Source organism: Mirounga leonina, unplaced genomic scaffold (assembly GCF_011800145.1).
Source record: "Mirounga leonina isolate KUSES-001 unplaced genomic scaffold, KU_Mleo_1.0 Mir_125, whole genome shotgun sequence".
NCBI classification, from domain to species: domain Eukaryota; kingdom Metazoa; phylum Chordata; class Mammalia; order Carnivora; family Phocidae; genus Mirounga; species Mirounga leonina.
Genome location: NW_023270305.1, coordinates 42,266,519 through 42,285,000, shown reverse-complemented (window position 1 = coordinate 42,285,000; position 18,482 = coordinate 42,266,519). Strand labels below are relative to the sequence as shown.

General features: G+C 55.8%; 1 protein-coding gene across 2 annotated transcripts; it reads left to right on the top strand.

The window, feature by feature from the left end:
• The first annotated feature begins 1,788 nt into the window (after positions 1-1,788).
• On the top strand, positions 1,789-17,860 carry EMX1 (empty spiracles homeobox 1). 2 transcript variants are annotated; one of them, XM_035000487.1, is made up of 3 exons: positions 1,789-2,323; positions 8,081-8,265; positions 17,539-17,860. In XM_035000487.1, the coding sequence occupies exons 1-3, from the start codon at positions 1,789-1,791 to the stop codon at positions 17,704-17,706; spliced, it is 888 nt and encodes a 295-aa protein (XP_034856378.1). In that variant the 3' UTR covers positions 17,707-17,860. The 2 variants fall into 2 exon arrangements, with proteins under 2 accessions (XP_034856378.1, XP_034856379.1); XM_035000488.1 differs by having other exon boundaries at positions 1,888-2,327; positions 8,085-8,265.
• Positions 17,861-18,482: the final 622 nt, after the last annotated feature.

Below are 18,482 nucleotides of genomic sequence, written 5' to 3'. Positions count from 1 at the left end.
CCCCCTCTCGCCGCCCCCTCCCCACCTCGCCCAAGGGGGCCGGAACGGCGTCGGCGCGCGGGGGCTTTTCGGAGCAGTCGAGTGGAAAATAGACTTTAACCCGCTTTGTGGCGACGAGGGCGCCCGAAGCGCTCTCCCGGACCAGGGCTCCCGGCGCTCAGGCGGGCCACTCCCAAGACCCGGCCTGGAGTCCCTGCAGAGTCACGCGGCACGCGGAACCCCTGGTCTCGGGGCGCCGGCAGGCCCGGCCCGGATCTGCGCACCCGGCCGTGGCCGCGCCGCCCCGACTGACCCCGGCGGCGGCGCGGAAGCGGAGCGCGCTGCGGTCCCCTCCTTGCAGTGCGCTGGCAGGGTCCGGGTCCCAGCCTCCCCACCACCGCCCAGCGCCCTCCTAGGCCTCGGTGCGGTGTTTCCAGCGGCCTGGAAGGCCCCGGTGAAAAAGTTTGCGGAGTACTGGTTCTCCTCACCCTCTCACCCCCAGGAAATTATTGCAAGAAATGGAAACCTGACGGAGCAGAGTCGTCCGCTGCTCCGCGGTCGCAGGTGGAAGGTGAGGGTCAGGGGAGGCCAGGCGGCTGCTGCGTTCCCGGGATGGCTGGTGTGTGTATTCTTGGAGGAAGGGTCGACTTGCTCGGCCAGCTCCAAGGCCCGGGCCCGGCCCGGCCCGCCTGCACCTGAGCCCCACGACGAAAGAAGGCGAGGAAAGCAGCAGATCGCCCTGCGCTGAGGCCCGCCGTCCTGGTGCGAGCAGAGCGCGGCCGCCGTGGCTGGGCCAAGGAGGTGCTTCCGAACCCGGATTTGCGGCTTGAGGTCTGCAAAGTGACCACTCCGGCGACTCCTCTCGCGCTGTCCCCGGCCTGGCCCCTTGTGAAAAGAACTGGGCGTCCCCTTTCTGGAGCTGTCCCCCGCAACACTCAGAAAACGCGAAGCCTCACGAACAAGGCCGCGGCTTTCAGACCGCGGCCCAGGAGACAGACGGTGGGTGAGCGGGAGGGCCCGGGAGGCCAGGGGAGCAGTGCCCGGGTTATCGGAGCACGTATTTACTGGGCAAAAAACACCCTCCCTCCACTCGGATCCAAGTTGTCTGAGAACTGAAACGACATCCCAGGATGAATTGGAGAGGGTTCAACTGAGTTACACATCGGGAAGTGGGGTTGGAGTTTCTCCCAAGCCCCAGGCCCCTCGGACGCCTTCTTCGGCTCCCGCGTGGGCTGAGACGGTTGGGGAGGTCGCCAGACTCAGCTGAAAGGGCAGAGACGCGAAGAGAAGCCTGTGGCGAGGGGCGGGTGGGGGGTGGGGGGAGGCCTAGATAGCCCGGCAAAGGCTCCAGTCCGCTTTTTGCCTCCGACTGCTGGCTCCTTCCCCACCCGCCGTCCCTCGCCCCGCCCCGCCCCGCCCCCCACCTTGGGGCAGGTGAGCGGCGGCCAATGGGCGAGCGCGGGGCAGGTGCCGGCTAACTCGCGCCTCGCAGCGCAGCGGCCGAGGCTGAGCTGGGCAGTGCTGGGAGGACCAGGGGCGGGGGTCTGTCCTGGCTGGACTCGGGAGGGAGGGGGCCGGGCTCAGCCCCCAGGCCGTAGAGGCAGCTCGCAGCATCGCACGGAACCCGCGCCAGTGCCCGCGCCCGGAGCTGCCCGCTCGGCCCCAGAGGCCGGCGCGCCTAGCTGCGCGCCGTGGCCCGACTCCGCGTTCGCTCGCTCTCACGCCCCTCGCCTCTCCGCGCCTGGCTCGCCGGCAGGGTCTGAGCGCGGGCGGGCGGGCGGGGGAGGTGAGGGGTGCTGGTGTGTGTGCATGTGCCTGGCTGGGTGCACACCCCGCACGGCGGCGGCGCCAGGACGCGGAGCGCTCCCCGGAGCCCGGCTGCCTCGCTCGGCTCTGGCGACCGCGACCATGTTCCAGCCCACAGCCAAGCGCGGCTTTACCATCGAGTCCTTGGTAGCCAAGGACGGCGGCACCGGCGGGGGCTCTGGCGGCGGGGGCGCCGGCTCCCATCCCCTGGCGGCGGCCGCCTCGGAGGAGCCACTCCGGCCCACGGCGCTCAATTACCCTCACCCCGGCGCGGCCGAGGCGGCCTTCGTGAGCGGCTTCCCCGCTGCCGCCGCCGCCGCCGCCGCCGCCGCGGGCGCCGGTCGCTCGCTATACGGTGGGCCCGAGCTTGTGTTCCCCGAGGCCATGAACCACCCCGCGCTGACCGTGCACCCGGCGCACCAGCTGGGCGCCTCCCCGCTGCAGCCCCCGCACTCCTTCTTCGGCGCCCAGCACCGGGACCCTCTGCACTTCTACCCCTGGGTCCTGCGGAACCGCTTCTTCGGCCACCGCTTCCAGGGTGAGTGCCCATGCTGTGCCCGCTTAGGCGGCCGGCCAGCGCCGGCGCTGCGGTGGCGCGGGGGAGGCTCGGGGGCTGCGGGGCTGTTCAGAAGTTGTTGAAACAAGGCTGTGGGGTCCGCAGAGGCCGATTCCCAAACGGGGAAGAGCCGCGCCGGATCCATATGCGCTCCTGGGGCGTTGGGTTTGCTCCCAGAGAGCCAGGTTGGGACAGCCAGGCTTGCCCAGAAACGGTGCGGGTTCGGACGCCAAGCCCGGGCGCCTCCTTGGAGCCTCTCCTGATCCTCCCCGCGGCCTGCCAGAATCTCTCCGGGCTGAGCCAGTCCCAGCCCAGGGAGCGCAGCGCCCGCCGCCCCCTCCCTCTGCCCGGGCTGGACCTGGGACCCTACTTCGCTCGCACATCCACCACCAATTCCCAGATATCGCCCTCACTGGCGCGTCCGAGCAGGGCAAAGTCCACCCGCGTGCCCCGGGTCTGCGGAGAGAAGGGGCAGCAGGAAGGGCAAACTGGAGAGTTAATGTTCAGTGTGGAGTGCTCCACCGTCTTGGGGTGTTTCTCACCAACCTCGACCCGACTTCTTCAAGTCACAAGTGCCTCTCGGACCCAGGGCCGGGAAGGGTTGCAATAGCAACCGGCTTCCTTCGCCTTGCGCCTACCCGGCTGCTGCGGGACCGACGGCTGTCCTCCCAGGCAGGGGGCGGGGGCAGAGGGCTTATAAGGTCGTAGGCTAACCGAGCTCCCACGTCTTCACTGGGCAATAGGTTTGCTAATGAAGATCCCCCACTGGCCTTACAAACGCACACACATGTTTCAATTATCTGACTTTCCCGAAGGAAAGAGAGTTGCATTTGCTGGAGTTCGTTTTCTTCCTTGAATTTGTTAAAGTTTGTTTCTCTTTTCTTGTCTTTTTTTTTTTTTTTTAAGAGTGGCCTTAATTTATGCAGTAATTGCTTTAGTTTCCAGTTTTATTTTGTTAGTGTAGACGGGACTGGACCCCAGCCTTTTGAGGTTCCATAACTCAGAGCTAGGTAACCCGGCTTTTAGTGAAACAAATGAAAAGGATATGGTTAGAGCTTCGGCTGCCAACCTAATCTGAGGATAAACCGCCGTCTACACAGTCAAAGTAAACCAGATGCTTGGTACCATTATTTAGATAACAGAAGAAAAATGATCTTTTGAAGCTTTGGCTATAGCTACTGAGCTGTTTCACGGAAAGCCACTTTCCTGGTCCAATTTGTCAATTTGCTTAGTCCCATCTGACCAGTAGATACTGACCCAGCAGATCCCACAATATAAAAGACTGTAATTACTTGAACAAGAATTTTTGTGGGCAGACTTGTCTCCCCTGCGATTTCAAAGATTTGCCCAAATCAGGGGGTGAGGGAGGGAGCCTATGGTGTCAGCCGCTTTGGGCATGAGACCTGTCAATTATAACCATTGTTTACTGCTATAAATGAATGAAGTTTTATTCAAAACTGAGTAAACCGCCTCGGTGCTCCTTTGGCCCAGCCCAGCCTGGGTCTCAAAACCTGGCACCCATGGGCCGATCTGAGAGTCTCGGCTATTTCTGAACCGTCGGGCCCGGGCAGTAGGGGGACCCGTGGTTAAGAGGCTGGTGCAGAGACAGGGGCTCTGAGGAGAGGGCAGAGCCGGTCCCAAGCCCTGTGGTCTCTGCTCATCCGGGGATGGCCTCCCCGGCGGCCCCGGCAGCGCCCCCGGCTTCGGACCCGGCGCCCCACGCCCTCCTCGCTGCTTTTCCCGCCTCTGGCCTCGTCCCCGCGGGCGCGGGCGCCGAGGGCCGGGGACACCTCGCGACAGATCCAGCTCCGGCTCTGAGCATTCCCAGCCAAGCGAGGCCAGATGAATTCTCCGAAAAAAACCTTCTCAGAAATTGCCGCCGTTCCCTGAGCCATCAGTCCCGGCGGGCACGTTGTCGAGTTGCAAAAACGGTTGGATTTTTCCCTCAAGAACCGTGTCTGGACCCGGAGATGGAGCCATGTGTGGCCGCATTTTTGAACTCGGAAATCCGTTGGACACGGAAGGACTTTTCCGACCCTGAGACGTTTCGGCGTTGGGTCCGGTCTTCGTCGCCGGTGGGGGACGGTGCGCGCCCCGGCAGCTGTGAGCCGGGCGGTCCCAGCGGGACCTCGGGGCTGCGGGCCGAGCCGTCCCAGGCCCTCCGGCGCCGCGTTTTCTAGAGAACCGGGTCTCCGCGATGCTCATTTCAGCCCCGTTTTAATGCAAGAAACGAAACCCTACACGAACGAAAAGGAACATGTCTGCGCTCCGTGCGCAGCGCCCTCCGGCAGCGCGGGCCGGCGCGCGGGGAAGCGGCTTCTCCGCTGAGCGAGGCGGTGGAAGAGGAAGAGCCCACGCGGGAGGGTCTGGATCCGGCGGCGGCATTCAGAAGCTGGTGGCCTTCGAGGCCTGAAGGGGAGGAGCCGGCGGAGACCGGGAGTTAGCCGCACTTCGGTGCCGTTTCTCGGGCTCAGGAACTTTCCAGACCGGGAACGGCGTCCGGAGGGGGCCCGCGAAGCCCCAACCCTCAGGGATCCGCGTTGGTAATGGGCCGGTGCTTCAAAGGGCGCCTTTGTTCCGCCAGGAGGAGGGGGAATGAGGTTATCTCCGCAGCTCGGCCGGCCTCGCCCACTCGTCGCCCCAGGCTCCTCCGCCCAGCCGGCGGGCCGTGGCCTCTCCAGGAGGGAGTGCAGGGGCGAGCGCCCGCACTCCGGATCGCTAGCTCCCACCTCCCGCCACCTCCGTCCTGGGAGTCTCTACTGCCAGTCTTTGCCTTGAAAGGGCCTGCATCGCGAGGCTGGAGGAAAACGGGGTGGGGTTCAGTTCCTCCTGGCTCCCGGGAAGGCTAAGTCAGCCTCCTTCCACTTTCCCACCTCTCCTTGTCGGAAACGGACAATCCACTGCCCCAGGCGAGAACTACTGCATGGAAACAGGCCACACTGGCCCCAGCCCCAAGCTTGTTCCGCTCTTGTGGTCCAGTTAAGGGAAACTGAAGCTGTGGTAGGGATTGCCATAATGAGAGGGGCCCAGGAACACAGGCCCCCAAAGCATCACTCTGTCCTTACAGAAACGTAGAGCTATCGATCAGTTTGTCCGGATAGTTAGTTTTGCACTAACCCCCCTCTTTCTTACAGGAAAAAAGCCTTGCTTCTTTTGAAATCCTATCTGTGATCACTTTTCAGTATCTTGAGTCATTTTCCTGCCCCTTGCTTCTTCGTGGTTGGGTCAGAAGGACCCCTATGTTTCTGCCCCTACATGTAGACATAGACTGAAGGATACATTCTATCTGCCCCAACAGGACATGACAGTAAACCAAGCAACTTAGCTTTTTCTAAAATACCCAGACTTGAGGCAAAGGGATGTGTGTATGTCAGAAGGGCAGAGTAAGCTTGTTGCTTCCATCCTCCAGTTTGGGTTTATAAAGACAAACACAGAGAACACCACGCAAGGGACCAACACATACTCTCAGAATTACAAAAGAGCCATTAAGTCATACACACCGACCGAGGCAGACTGCAGTCCTGCTTTCTCAGCCACAGACTGTCCTTGACACCCCTGCACCCCGTTCACTCCCATCCACAGGGTCTCTCCAGGCTGCCACCTCACTTTTGACCAGCCTGGGCCAGTTGAGCTGCTGAGGCCAACCCTGTGAACTCTGGGATGAGTGAGGCCTTCTCCCTGTCCAGCTCACCTGTCTAGAGGAAAAACCACTGTTGGGACTTCACCCAGGCTCAGAACAATGCCGTTTTTTGAAGCAATTTAACATCAGCAAGAAGTGTCTGCTTCCCACCCACCTCTCCCACCTTTCTCTGGCCTATCATATTGGTACCCACCTAAGACTTTCTTATTCCTACTTGGATCAGGCTCCTCCTTTCATTCCTTCTTACCCCTCTATGCCAGACACCTCCCCTGATCATCTATCCCCTCCACCACCAGCAGTTAAACTTCCTCCAGTCAGGCCTAACAGCCCTGGGCCTGCCTCCACCTTGAAGGGCTCACTGGGCAGAGTGTCCCCCTCCATCTCCCCAGGATGTGATGCCATTCCCTTTTGTAGCTGCACAGATCCAGCCACTTTTGAAACGGGAAAGTGATTGTCAGGGGACTTTACCTCCCCTCTGGTAACCTTGTTCCAGAGAAGACCCCAGCAATAAAGTTCACCTGTGTAAGCGTCCAAAGCCCAAGGACTTGGCAAAAGTAATGCCAGTCAGTTTCCACCAGCAGAGGGACAGAACAGTTACCTGGAGAGTTTTAGCAATAGCATCTCAATTATGTGCCCTTACTTCACTTACAGGGGTTATTTCCAGAGATGGAAGATGTCACTTGAGATCCAAACAATTGCCTTAAACAAAACAACAGGTCAAATTGGGTAAAACCAGTGGGGCCATTTCTGAAGAAATTAATTGGATCAGTCAATCTCAACAGCTAACTGTGTGAAAACATTCCTTCTAGGGCTCTTCCTTGTCAGTGGGTCAGGGGTACTGATATGTGCCACTGCATGAGAATCCACGGGTGATGTCAGGGCCTGTTTCACATCTGAGAGCATGTGTAACCAAGCCAGAGATTGTGTGAAGGCCTAGTCGGGGGGAGGGGGTATTGAGCGTGGGGCTGTGGGTGGAAGTTTATTTTGGCTTTTGTAGTTCCTGACCTCACCACCTGGGCCTTGTCCAACCCAGTGTCAACCCCTCCTCCTGCATGTAGGAGCTGAGTTCCCATGATGGCCAACATTTGCCAAGGGACAATCACACTCTTTGAAAATCCTGTATGGTAGATGGGAGAAAAAGACAGTAGGGAGGCTGGAGCATATATTTACACACGCCCATGCAGAAACCAATATATCTATATCTATATATATTAGAGAGAAAGATGACATCTAGATATTTATACACGTGTTTCTTCAGCACGGGACTATTCAGGGATGAAGCAAGGCCTTTTCCCACCAGAGAACAGTAGAAGTCTCCTGGGGGGAGTGGGCTTTACCTGAAGGCCTGGGGGAGAGAGGCGGGGAGCGGGGTGGAAGAAGCCTGACCTTGGACCTTCAGGTGTTGCCTGGACACTGAGGTAGCAGCTGGCCTATTTTTACCACTTGCAAGGTAGAGCCTGGGCCTGTTGGCAGGAATTTTCAAAGGGCTAGCAGCCTGAGCATTTTTAGCTGCAGGGGTGGTTTAAACAGGTGTGAAAAGAGAGTGCCTTGGGTCCCTTCTAGTTCCTGAAAATGTTTGGCATGAGGGTGCTTAGCAGCCTCACTGTTCCCCTTACCACCTTCCTGACACTCAGCTCTGTCCCTACTCTTGTTGAGGGAGATAGGACGGGGTCAGGGGACAAAGAGAGCCAAGGGACTTTTCCCACCTCCCGGCCTCGTCCGCTGCTCCAGGCGCTGTGGATTTGGGCCGGCTGGCGCCTCGCTAGGCCTGGGCCCTCCTCCTGGCCCAAAGAGCGAGCCGCTGCTCGGCTCCTCCAGGCCTCCGGCGACCGACGGGGTAGCTCTGGAACCCTAGGGAAGTACTGGGGGAGGCGAGAGGAGTGGACTTAAGCAAGGGGTGGCACAAGGGAAAGGGGAGAAGTGGGGGCGGGAGTCCAGGATTGGAGAGGGTAACGGAGCGCCGAGGGCGTTTGCGAGCGGGGCCAGAGGGCCGGGCTTGGCCGGCTCCCGCGGGCGGCCCGGCGGCCGGGCTGCGGCTCACCGCGCGCCCCTTCTCTCTGTCTGTACCTGCTGTGTTGCCGTCGGCGGCGCGGCCGCAGCGAGCGACGTGCCCCAGGACGGGCTGCTGCTGCACGGCCCCTTCGCGCGCAAGCCCAAGCGGATCCGCACGGCCTTCTCGCCCTCGCAGCTCCTGCGGCTGGAGCGCGCCTTCGAGAAGAACCACTACGTGGTGGGCGCCGAGCGGAAGCAACTGGCCGGCAGCCTCAGCCTCTCGGAGACGCAGGTAAAAATCACCCGGCCGGCGCGCGCTCGCCCGCGAGCCCAGGTGGAGGTGGGGGCGGGCAGGTGCAGAGGGGCCCAGTCTCACGCCCCCGCCTTCCCCGGAGCCCCGTGCCACCCGGTTCCACAAGCCACCCTCCCCGCCCCCCCGCGGCCCTCCTGCAAGGCCCGCTCGAGAGCCCCTTCCCACCCGCTGCGTTTGGCCTCGCGGAGGCCGCGGGACTGCTGTCAAGCTCCAAGCACCCCCCAGGAGGTTGGAAGCAAACCACAACCCAGCCTGCTCTCAAAGTCCATGGGAGGCGCCAGGTTCTCAGGAGGAGGCAGGGCGTGGAGCCCCACGCCGCAGTCACTCCCGAGCTGTCCCAGTGTCCACTGGAGCCATCTCAGCCCCGTGGTGGCGGCCGCTCTTCTCCCGCCGCTCTTCGCGGGTGCTCACGGCTCCGCGGGAGGCCCGGGCCTTTCCCCGCCCCGGCTTTGCGGCTGTTCATGGGCAGAGTTGGCGGGGGCCTGGCTGCCCACCAGCGGATGTGGTGTGGGGAGAAAGCCCGCGTGTCGTCAGGCTACGAACATCAGAAGCAGAGGAATTAGCCAGGCAGGGGCCAGCCCTGCTTGGGGTCCGAGGGTGGCGCTGATCTCTGCGCAGGCAGGCTGGTGGGGCTCTGGAAACTGATGTTTGGGGCGCGCAGACCTGTGAGGCACCTGGGAATGGTGGGAAAGTAGATGCGGGGACTCAGGGACTGTGTTCACACGCTTGAAGGGCTGTTGAGTTGGGGAGAGAACGAACTCTAATGGCGTTGGAGAGGTTTTGACCTGGGTGAAATTACAGTAACCACGTAGTATTTTTGTAATTGATAATTAAGAAAAGAAAATTTTAAAGAACTAGATTGTAGTTATAGGGAGGCAGATTTGGGTTTATTGTAAAAACTGCCATAAATAATTGCTGCCTGGAAACACCACCTAAGCTCTTGGTCCCTGGGAGTAGCCGCTGTGCTGTAGGGGCTGGTTGCTGCCCTGGAGGCCGATTTCCGTGTCTGGATGGGCCTGGGGAGACCTTCTTCCCTTAAGTCCCTCACAGCTCCCAGATCTGCAGATGAGGGGGGTCTGCTCGCCGCCTTGCGGCTCCCGCCGTGCCGGCTTTTTGTCACCCTCTCCCCTTTCTTGCTGCTCTGGCCCCTACTACCTGCCATCCTAGTCCCGTGAGGAAGCGTCTGGGGGGAAGGGGCAGCCTGGGGTCTCCGGGGATTAGTGAAGATAGGAAGGGGGCCCAGTGGGGGAGTCCAGACCCTAAGTGCCTCCCCAGCTCCCCTGGCAGACATCACTCGCTGGTCCTTGCGTCCTATTTTGGTTTCTATTGTCAAGACGTCTTATCTGTCCGATGCCCCATTTAATCACATATTGCTCTCCTCTCCACTGTAGAACCCATGCTTTTTGGGCTGTTCTAACTGCAGAGATAAAGCTTACAAAACAACAGAGTTAATTTTTAAAATGTTTTAAAGAAATACATGCTAAAAAAAACCAAGTTAATAAAATAATACCCCGTTCCCTCCTGGCAAACAGTGTTTTAAAATTGTTGTCTAAAACAAGGTGTCAATTTAAGAATGGTGTTTATAGTTAACATCATTTAAAAAGTATTAGGTATTAAATTTTAATTGCAGAAGTGTAAGAAAACAAAATGGTTTATAATGCTCCCACCCACAGATTTAACACTTGTTGAAATAATGTCATTGTTTTTTAAACTTCCAATTTTTTAGCTCAGTGAGAGCATTTTTAATTGTTTCTTTCAAACCGAATCTAGCTGCCTATTTGCTCCCAACAATGCCAGTTAGTAAATGTAATGATTGTTTCCTTCATTTTATTATGTTTCAAACATATTTAAAAGAAAACCAGATAGAATAATATGGTATATCCAGCTCAACTATCAAAACTCATGTCTAATCTTGTTCTATCTATAGATGAGCTGGTTTTAGCATATTGAACAACAACAAAAAAAAAACAATAGAACTATGGGAGGTTTGAGCCTGAGAAACCATCCTGTAGAGGCTCATCTTTTCAGGTGAGGACTCTGAGATAGAGAGATGGACTGGGCAGAGCTCCCTAGGCAAGCAGATTGGATTTCATTATCTGCCTCCTTGCTAATTAACTGTGTGACCTTGTGTGAGTTACTCAACCTCTCTGAGCTCTGATTTTCTCATCTGGAAAATAGATTGTTTAAGGATTAAAGGTACCCAATAGGAACTCAAATAATATTAATTCTCATCCCCAGTCCTTCCCTTCCCTCTGTTTAAAGTAGTATATATATCAAGTTAGTGTTACAGTAAGCCCCTAACCTGGGAATCCTGACTTAGTCTAGTGTTTCTTCTGCCATATCTGGTCTCCTTCATCATCATAGCTGTCTTTCTGTCCCTCTTGTAACTTACTATTTAGACTTAGGCTATCTAATTAATTATCCATCTTTCAGTATTTACTGGGCAAGCCTACCTGTCATTTCCAACTATTGGCTATTTGTCAGGCGTCCGTCTCTACCATCAGTCCCCTACCATCTATTTCTACTGTCAGTATCTACATTGTCTCTTGGAGCTCTCCAATCCATCTTGCACAGACAGCTGTTTTATATCTAGCCACGTACTTCTGTCTGATCTCATTAAACTGCTTCTCCAAAGCTGGTTAACTTATATTTCCTATTTTCTATTAATTACGGTCTTCTTCTTCCTAACAATAGTTCTCAATTACCCAACTGCTGATTATTTCCTTATCCTCTATTCTGTTTTATCTTCTGTGTATCTACCATTCATCTCAAGTCGCCATCTCTATAGATCTCGGTAGCTAGTAACAGCATATTCATAAGCCTGCTAGTGCTTGCTTATCAGTCATCAGCTCTACCTTTGTCTTCTTTGTGGGCCTACATTGCTGTATCTGTAAGATTTGATGAAATGAACTCCGTGGTTCTTCCCAGCTCCGAGTTTTTGGCTCATCTATATTCTACTTCTCTGTGTTTCTATATGATGCTTCCTCCAAGTTCTCAGAGCTCATAATACATCTCCCATATATCATAATACACATAAGACTTTGCTGCTGTGAAATTATCTACTGTGTCCAAATGTCACTCTGTAGACTGGCTAGATGGATCTCGCAAGAAAATCTTAAAATACAGATTCCCAGGCCCCATTCAGGAGATTCTCTTAGGAGTTCCAGGATAGGATCCAGGAAGTGTTTTTAAAACAGCTCTCTGGGTGATTCTGATGAACAACAGGCCAGCTTTGGGAGCCAGAGGTCAAGCCTTCCTGTTTCTCTTTATACCCTAGGGTCTGGCTCAGTGACGAGCAAGGAGTCGATGCTCCATAAACATGTATTGAATGAATAGGCAAATTTCTTTTGATTGTACACATATCCATGTGTTAACTTTATCAATCATTTCCCTTGCTTTCTGTAGTCACTGACCCCTCCCTTTCCCTCTGTTTTCTATTTTTCCCTTGCACTTTATTTTAGATGATCCAGTTTTATCCACCAGTTCGGGGATAAAACTCCTGGTAGGGTTAAGGAAATCAGTGTGTGGGTCTTAATCCAGGGCCCAGGGGTCTCTGTATGCGCAAAGCTTTTGTATGGAGTGTTGGGAGGTGGGCAACCCAAACTTCTTTGTTGGGGCAGGTTAGTATGTTTGGTTGAGAGTTGGGCCACCGGTCAATCCAGGAAGTGGAGGGAGTAGTCCCGGGAAAGGGCTAGTTCTCCTTTCTGGCTCTGATTACTTGCTCCTCACCGCTATGGTGCAGCCTCAGAGTCTGACCCAAGATGACTGGATGATGCCCATCTAAGCTTCAGTCCTGGTGGGGCAGACCCGGATTTGGGTCAAATCAGAGCTGTGAGTGGAAGTGAATGTGTGTGTGTGTGTGTGTGTGAGTAATGGGTGTGTGTAACATATGTGTACTACAGTGTGGGGCACGTACAGGCAGTGTGATTGATGCCCAAAGGTCAGGTGATATCATATATGCACACGGCGTAGAACGCAGCTCGGGTGCTTCTGTGGCACGTTAGTGTTATGGGGAATGAGAGAAAGCCTTTGGTTGCTCCAGGCTGATCAAGTGGTCAGTGTTTCCAGCTGCCCCTCCTGCTCTGAACAGTTTAGCAGGTGTTTCTTCACCTTCTCTGGCTTTGAGTTCATTTGAGCTGTGAGGGAAAGGGGTGTGGAAATGGAGTCCTTAGCCTTGGAGATTCCTCTTTTAGTGATGGGGGCAAAATGTAAAGTGTGCACACATGCAGAATATGCACAACGAGTGCCTGGAGTCTCCTTGAAGTCACAGCTGTGGGCTGAGGGAAGTGAGGGGAGACCTGCATGGGTAGAAGTTTCCCAGAAGACCTCAGGCCCAGAAGGCTTAGAGGGATGCATAGGATTCTAGGTTGGTGGGAAGGAAGGGGAGGGTTTGAAGTAGGTGGATTAAGACGGAGCAGTAGGTGTCAAGTCTGGCCACCGTCTTGGGGCCCAAGAACAGGTGGGGAGGTCTTAGAAGGAAGGAGTGTATGGTAACCTGCCTATGGGTTTTTCCCCCCAGGGGCATTGGTAAGGAGACTTCTTGGGGTCCATTCCTGCTCTGAAAAACTCTGCTTTTTAAGGGTTGGATGAGAAGGAGATATCCAAATGACTTGAATTTTAGGGAAAGGTCAAGAGGCCTTTGTTACTAGCTCGCTGTCTGTTCTGAGATGGACTCATCTCTTCTCCAAGTCTTGGCTCTTCTCCAAGAATTTCTGCATCACTCAAGTTCCAGAGTCCAGTGGGAAGCAGGCCAGGGCAGGGGAGATAAGGAAACTGGAGTGAGTCCCTAGGGCCTAGTCCTGAAGAGGCAGATGACTCTGTGATGTCTCTCTGAGAGTGAGGGCAAGCATCCAGGATGGTCTGGCAGAGGAGGAGACAAGAAGGCTTAGGATGAGTTGGGCTATAGTTGATGGGGAGTCAGAGGTGGCCTCAGTTCGGTGGGTCTAGGATGGCATTGGGCTTGACCCTGAGAGTAGGAGGAGCTCATATGATCAAATAATAAGAAATGGATCCCTAGCAGAGGAGGGTATTACCTTGATAGGGTATTTGAACTCCTTGAGGACAAGTATTCTCCTGAAAGTATGCAGGCAGGAGCTACAGACTCTTCCATTTGGGATGGGCTAAAGTTGGGGACCAGTGGAAATGAAGGGATCCAAATCTGGGTCATTCAAATAGCAGGTTATTCAAAAGTAAAGTCTGAAATAATTGGCTGGAGCTGTAGTTTGGTTGTGTGTTAGTACCTTTGTCCATTCATTTGCCCATTAATACATGCACACCTTCATTAATGTATACATACATCAGTCAGTCCTCTAATGCATTAATGCATGCATGCATTCATTCATCCACAGCACCTTCCTCATTCTGTTTGATTCATGCTGACCCTTGCGCCTCCCAACAATAGGTCTCCCTCCCTGCCCCAGATTCTCCCTAGAAGTGGTTAATCCAATCCACAACATGGAGGATTAAGAATTGACCCTGTTGGAGAAGTGTCCACTGAACTATGCCTAAAATCTCTCTAGCAATTGCACTTCCCAAACCCCTTTTCCGATTAGACCTCGATCCCTCCATCGTTGATTTTCTTGGGCTCTCCAGTTCTGGCCCAGGCACCTCTTAACCAATAGCACAGTGCCAGGAACTTCACCTGTGCCCAGCTTGTTGAACAGACTGGAACGTGCCCACTGGGACTCCAGCGTAGACTACTACACTGCTCTGGTTCTCCAGGTTCCCACGGCCTGATGAGGAGACAGAGGTTCGAGCAGGTGCATGAACCCACTGCTCGGGTCACTGTTGCTGAGACAGGGAAAACTAAGGAAGCACAGACAGGCAGTGGGGCAGGTCTAGCCCAGGAACATCTGAGCAGGATTCTGAAGGCTAAGTAAGAGTACTCCAGGTGGGGTAACTCAGGCAAAAGTGGAGAATCTTGGAAGGATCTGGCTTCTCTGAAAAACTGAGACATTCAGTGAGGCGGGGACTTGGGAGGCCACAAGGAACCTCTCTCCAAACCCAGAGGAGACACAGATGGGGGAGGGGTTCCTTCAGCCAATATCCCAACTGTGCCTTCGGGGGCTAGTGTGCGGGTATGGTGGGGAGGCAGGTGCAGAATAAAGACCGCCTCGCAAAGCTAGCTCCCACAGAGCTAGGAGCCACACTGCATGACCTGGTTCCTTTCTAAGGCCTCTGTCCTCCAGGGAAAGGGCTCTGGGGTGACCCCAGATTGCCTTGCTGGGCTACAGAGGTGATGGGGGTGTCACTCTTGCCTCCTACTACACTCAGAGCCCAATTCTTTTTCTTTTTTCTAAGTAAAAAATAATTGTTATCAGTAATGCACTAAAGACGGAAAAGTGGAAAGAAGAAAGGTCACCCCACACGTTAAGTACATTTCCTTCTAGTCTTTTTTCCCCATGCATAGATTTTGTTTTCCCATGGTTGTGATCACACTGTGCCCAAACTGCATCCTGCCCTTTTCACTGATATCATTAAGTCATAAGCATCCCCCTGTTATTACAGTCTTTGTAAACAGCATCTGGTCATTCAGCCTAAGGCTGTTCACAAGATAGCCAGTCTGCTTAGGGAGACAGTTTACCTCCCTGTTTCTAGAAAGCTGCCTCCTTGACCCCGGTTGTTTTCATGGAGAAAATATTCAGGATCACCTTTCATTTGGGTGTGCCAGGAAAGCTGGCCCTTGCCTGAAAACATAAGCTGTGCCTGGAACTCCACCACTGATAACTTTCCTTCTTCGGCCCAGTGCTGTGGGGCAGGGTAGCAGGCTGGGTCCATCCCACTATAGATAAGCCTCCTTCCTGAAAGGAGACTTGGAGTGTGTGTGAGAGGGAGAAGGTGCAGCAGAGGGCCAGCCGTCCTGGTGTTGCCCAGAGCTTCCCCGGGTTGCCCCATCACTAGGCTGGGCACGCTTAGGCCTCGGCCAGCCCCTTGGGCTCTCAAGAATGCTGCTCCAGCCCTGCATCCAGGCCTGAGTCACGCACATGCCTTGCGTAGGCGCTCACCCACCTACTGGCTGGCATAGTGTCAGTGGGCTCTAGGATAGGGGGCCGGGGCCGGGCAGGGGCCAGACGTGGTTGTGCTGAGAACCACCCAGAGCCCAGCCCGCCCTGTACCCAAGGAAAGATGGTTATGGGATCTAGAAGTTTTGCACCCAGAGTATCTACTGTTTTCCTTTGTCTGTCTGAGGTGAGACACGCAGGCGATGGGTTTGCACCCTGCCTTAGAGATGAGGGAAGAAGATCCTCCTCTTACACCATCCACTGAGGCCATGTGCCTCATTTCTTCCTGTCCTTGGATGGCTGCCCCCACCCCCATCCAGTGCTCTAAAATTAAGGGCAGGGCAGACCCTGGGGAGGAGGTGCTATTAGGAGAAGCCTTGGATTGGGTGGGCTCCATGAAGCGGACAGGGGGTGGTGTCTGGGAAGGTGAAGGTAGAGCGCCCCGGGCAGGGAAGTGCTCCCAGGGCCCTGATGCCGGGCCTGCTTTTGGCCGTCACCGCCTAGCTTTATGGCTACAGCCTTGCCTTTCCGCCATTCTCAGGGACTAGCAGCTGCACTAAGGGTTGTCTTCTGAGGACTGCCCCTGGCCCCACCCAGGGTTCAAGGATCTTCCCTCAGCAGTCACTGATGCTGCCAAAACCAAAGTGCTCACCGTCATTCCACACACACGACTTCCCACTCACCACTGCCAAGGACACCAGGGGTCACCCAGCAGCAGCCGACAGCACCTACTGGCTTTGCAAATGAGCTGTCGTTTTCAGGAAACCATCCATGTCTCGTAACCCTGCCATCTCTGCGTCACCTGCCCCAGGGACCCTCTGGAGCAAAAGCCCAGGAGATGCCCTGGAGCTGCAAGGCCCCCAGAAAACATCTCTCCTACAGATGAAGGACTTAAGCCCAGAGCAGGGAAGGAACTTAGCAAAGGATCAGCACCCGGGCCCATTTTTACCAACTCTGAGGATGGGGGGGATGGCCTGGCTCTGCAAGACCAAGTAAAGAACTGCAAGGTCAGGAGGAGCTGACAGATGAGTGAGGCTTCCTCCACAGTCCTCGAGCACTAAGTCTAGTTAGGGAGCTGGGATAGCCCTCCTCGATCATACACAAGAGGATGTTAAAGGCTGTCTCCTGGACATGGAGCAAATGCTGGGGGAGGCGGGAGAAGTGAGGGGTGATGAAAGATATGGCTAAATCTGGGGAGGCTTCCTGGAGGAGGTGAGCTTAGCATTGTTGACCTGTCCCTCCAAGCCCCCACCACCCATCACAGAAGACAGTTGTCCGCTTTTGAACCCTCCCCTTGTCAAGACTCTCACTGCCTGACACAGAAGCAGGGAGCCCTCTCTGTTTAAAGAGGAGCTCACTTCTGTACCCTGCGATTTCTCCTATGGAACCTGTTCCCATATCTGGATGGGCTGTAGAGGCCAGCACTTTGGGGGCAGGAAGTTTAGAGCACTGCTTCAGGTGGGGCTGCAGACACCCCTCTGTCTGAGGAGGAGGAGGCCTCACTGGTGGGTTTCAGACTACCCTGAGTAGCTGCCCCCTGAGGGACCAGCCTTCCCACCTGCCCAGCTCAACCTCTGATGTGGGATGGGGGGAATTCCACCTGCTCACAGGGTCCCCTGGAGAAAAACTGACTGACCTGGACGGTGTGTGAGTTGGAACCTTGAGTGGCAAGGGTCTGTGACCCTAGGAGTGCTCTGGCTGTCCTGGGCACTGCTCTTCGTGTGGGGGGTTATGCAGCCATGTCCCCTCTGCCTCTTTGCGCTGCAAAGAGCATAGGGTGGCCGGGGTGGGGGGCACATCAGACCCACAGGGTGCTCATCAGGACTCATGTGATGGCTTTTCATACGTTCGCCTAAAAATACTGTTTACCTCCACCTTGTGAAGGAGAGATTATCTCTTCTCTAGAAGGCGGTAGGGACCCAGGTCTGCTGGGCTCCTGAGCCTGGATGCCTCCCCTCTACTGTGCTTTGGCTACAGGATGCTCGGCAGCTCCGTGATGGCTCCCTTTCCTCTTGAGAGGGACTGGAAGATGGCCCCTCTTGGCCCTCACTCTGCCCTCTCCCTGCCCCACCTCATTCACATCTGGAAGAGTAGTCTTTCAGATCCAGCAGGTGGCGCGTGGCCAGAGGAGAGGCCCCTGGCCTTGGTTTCCCCATCTGGCTCCCAGCTCAGCCTGGGTGCTGAGACCCCAGTAGCTGCTCTGGGGGCCTCCTGGGTGTTTCTTACTTCTGCCCCTCCCTCCCCGGCCCAGGTGAAGGTGTGGTTCCAGAACCGGAGGACAAAGTACAAGCGGCAGAAGCTGGAAGAAGAGGGGCCTGAGTCCGAGCAGAAGAAGAAGGGCTCCCACCACATCAACCGGTGGCGCATCGCCACGAAGCAGGCCAACGGGGAGGACATCGATGTCACCTCCAATGACTAGGGTGGGCAGCCACGGATCCACGAGGGCAGAGCATCTGCTCGCTGCTGGCCAGGACCCCGGGTGGGCCCTGCTAGACTCTGGCCGCTCCCCCGCCAGGCTTCGGGGAGGCCTCGAGTCACGGCCCCACAGGGCTCGGAGCCTGGGGCCACCACTGACAGAGGGACAAGAAATGGGCTGGCTGAGGCCTGGGACTCCTCCACCTTTTCCTCAGAGAGCCCGCCTGCGTGGGCAGGCCGCCGGCCACAGCCACTCTCCACTTCTCTTATCTCCTGCGTTTCTGTTTTAATTTATTTTCCAGGCACCTGCTGTAGTTCTTAGTGATCCCCCTGTATCTCCCTTCCCTATGGGAATAATAAAAGTCTCTCTCTTAATGACATGGGCATCCAGCTCCACCCCCGGAGCCTGTGAGCCCCGGGTTGCGGGGGGGTGGATTCCGGCTCTGGGGACCAGAGGGGACTGGCAGAGCAAGCTTGTACAGCGCCTGGGAGCCTGGTGTGGGGCCTGGGAGACTCAACTCATTAACTTTTCTCCTCTGTTGGTGGTCCACCCTGGTCTCTAGCTCCAGCTCTAGAGCAAGGGAAACTGAGGCTAGACATGGGGAAGGACCACCCTGTGTCTTAAGGGAGGCTATCTATGCTCTGGTCTTTCCAAGCTTATTGAGCAGTGGGAAACACCCATGTGGGTTAGGGGAGAGACAGAACATGCCCACTTCTGCATGCTGAGAGACTCTGGTGGCTCCTCCAATTGAGGAGAAACTAGAATAAAAAGGGAGTATT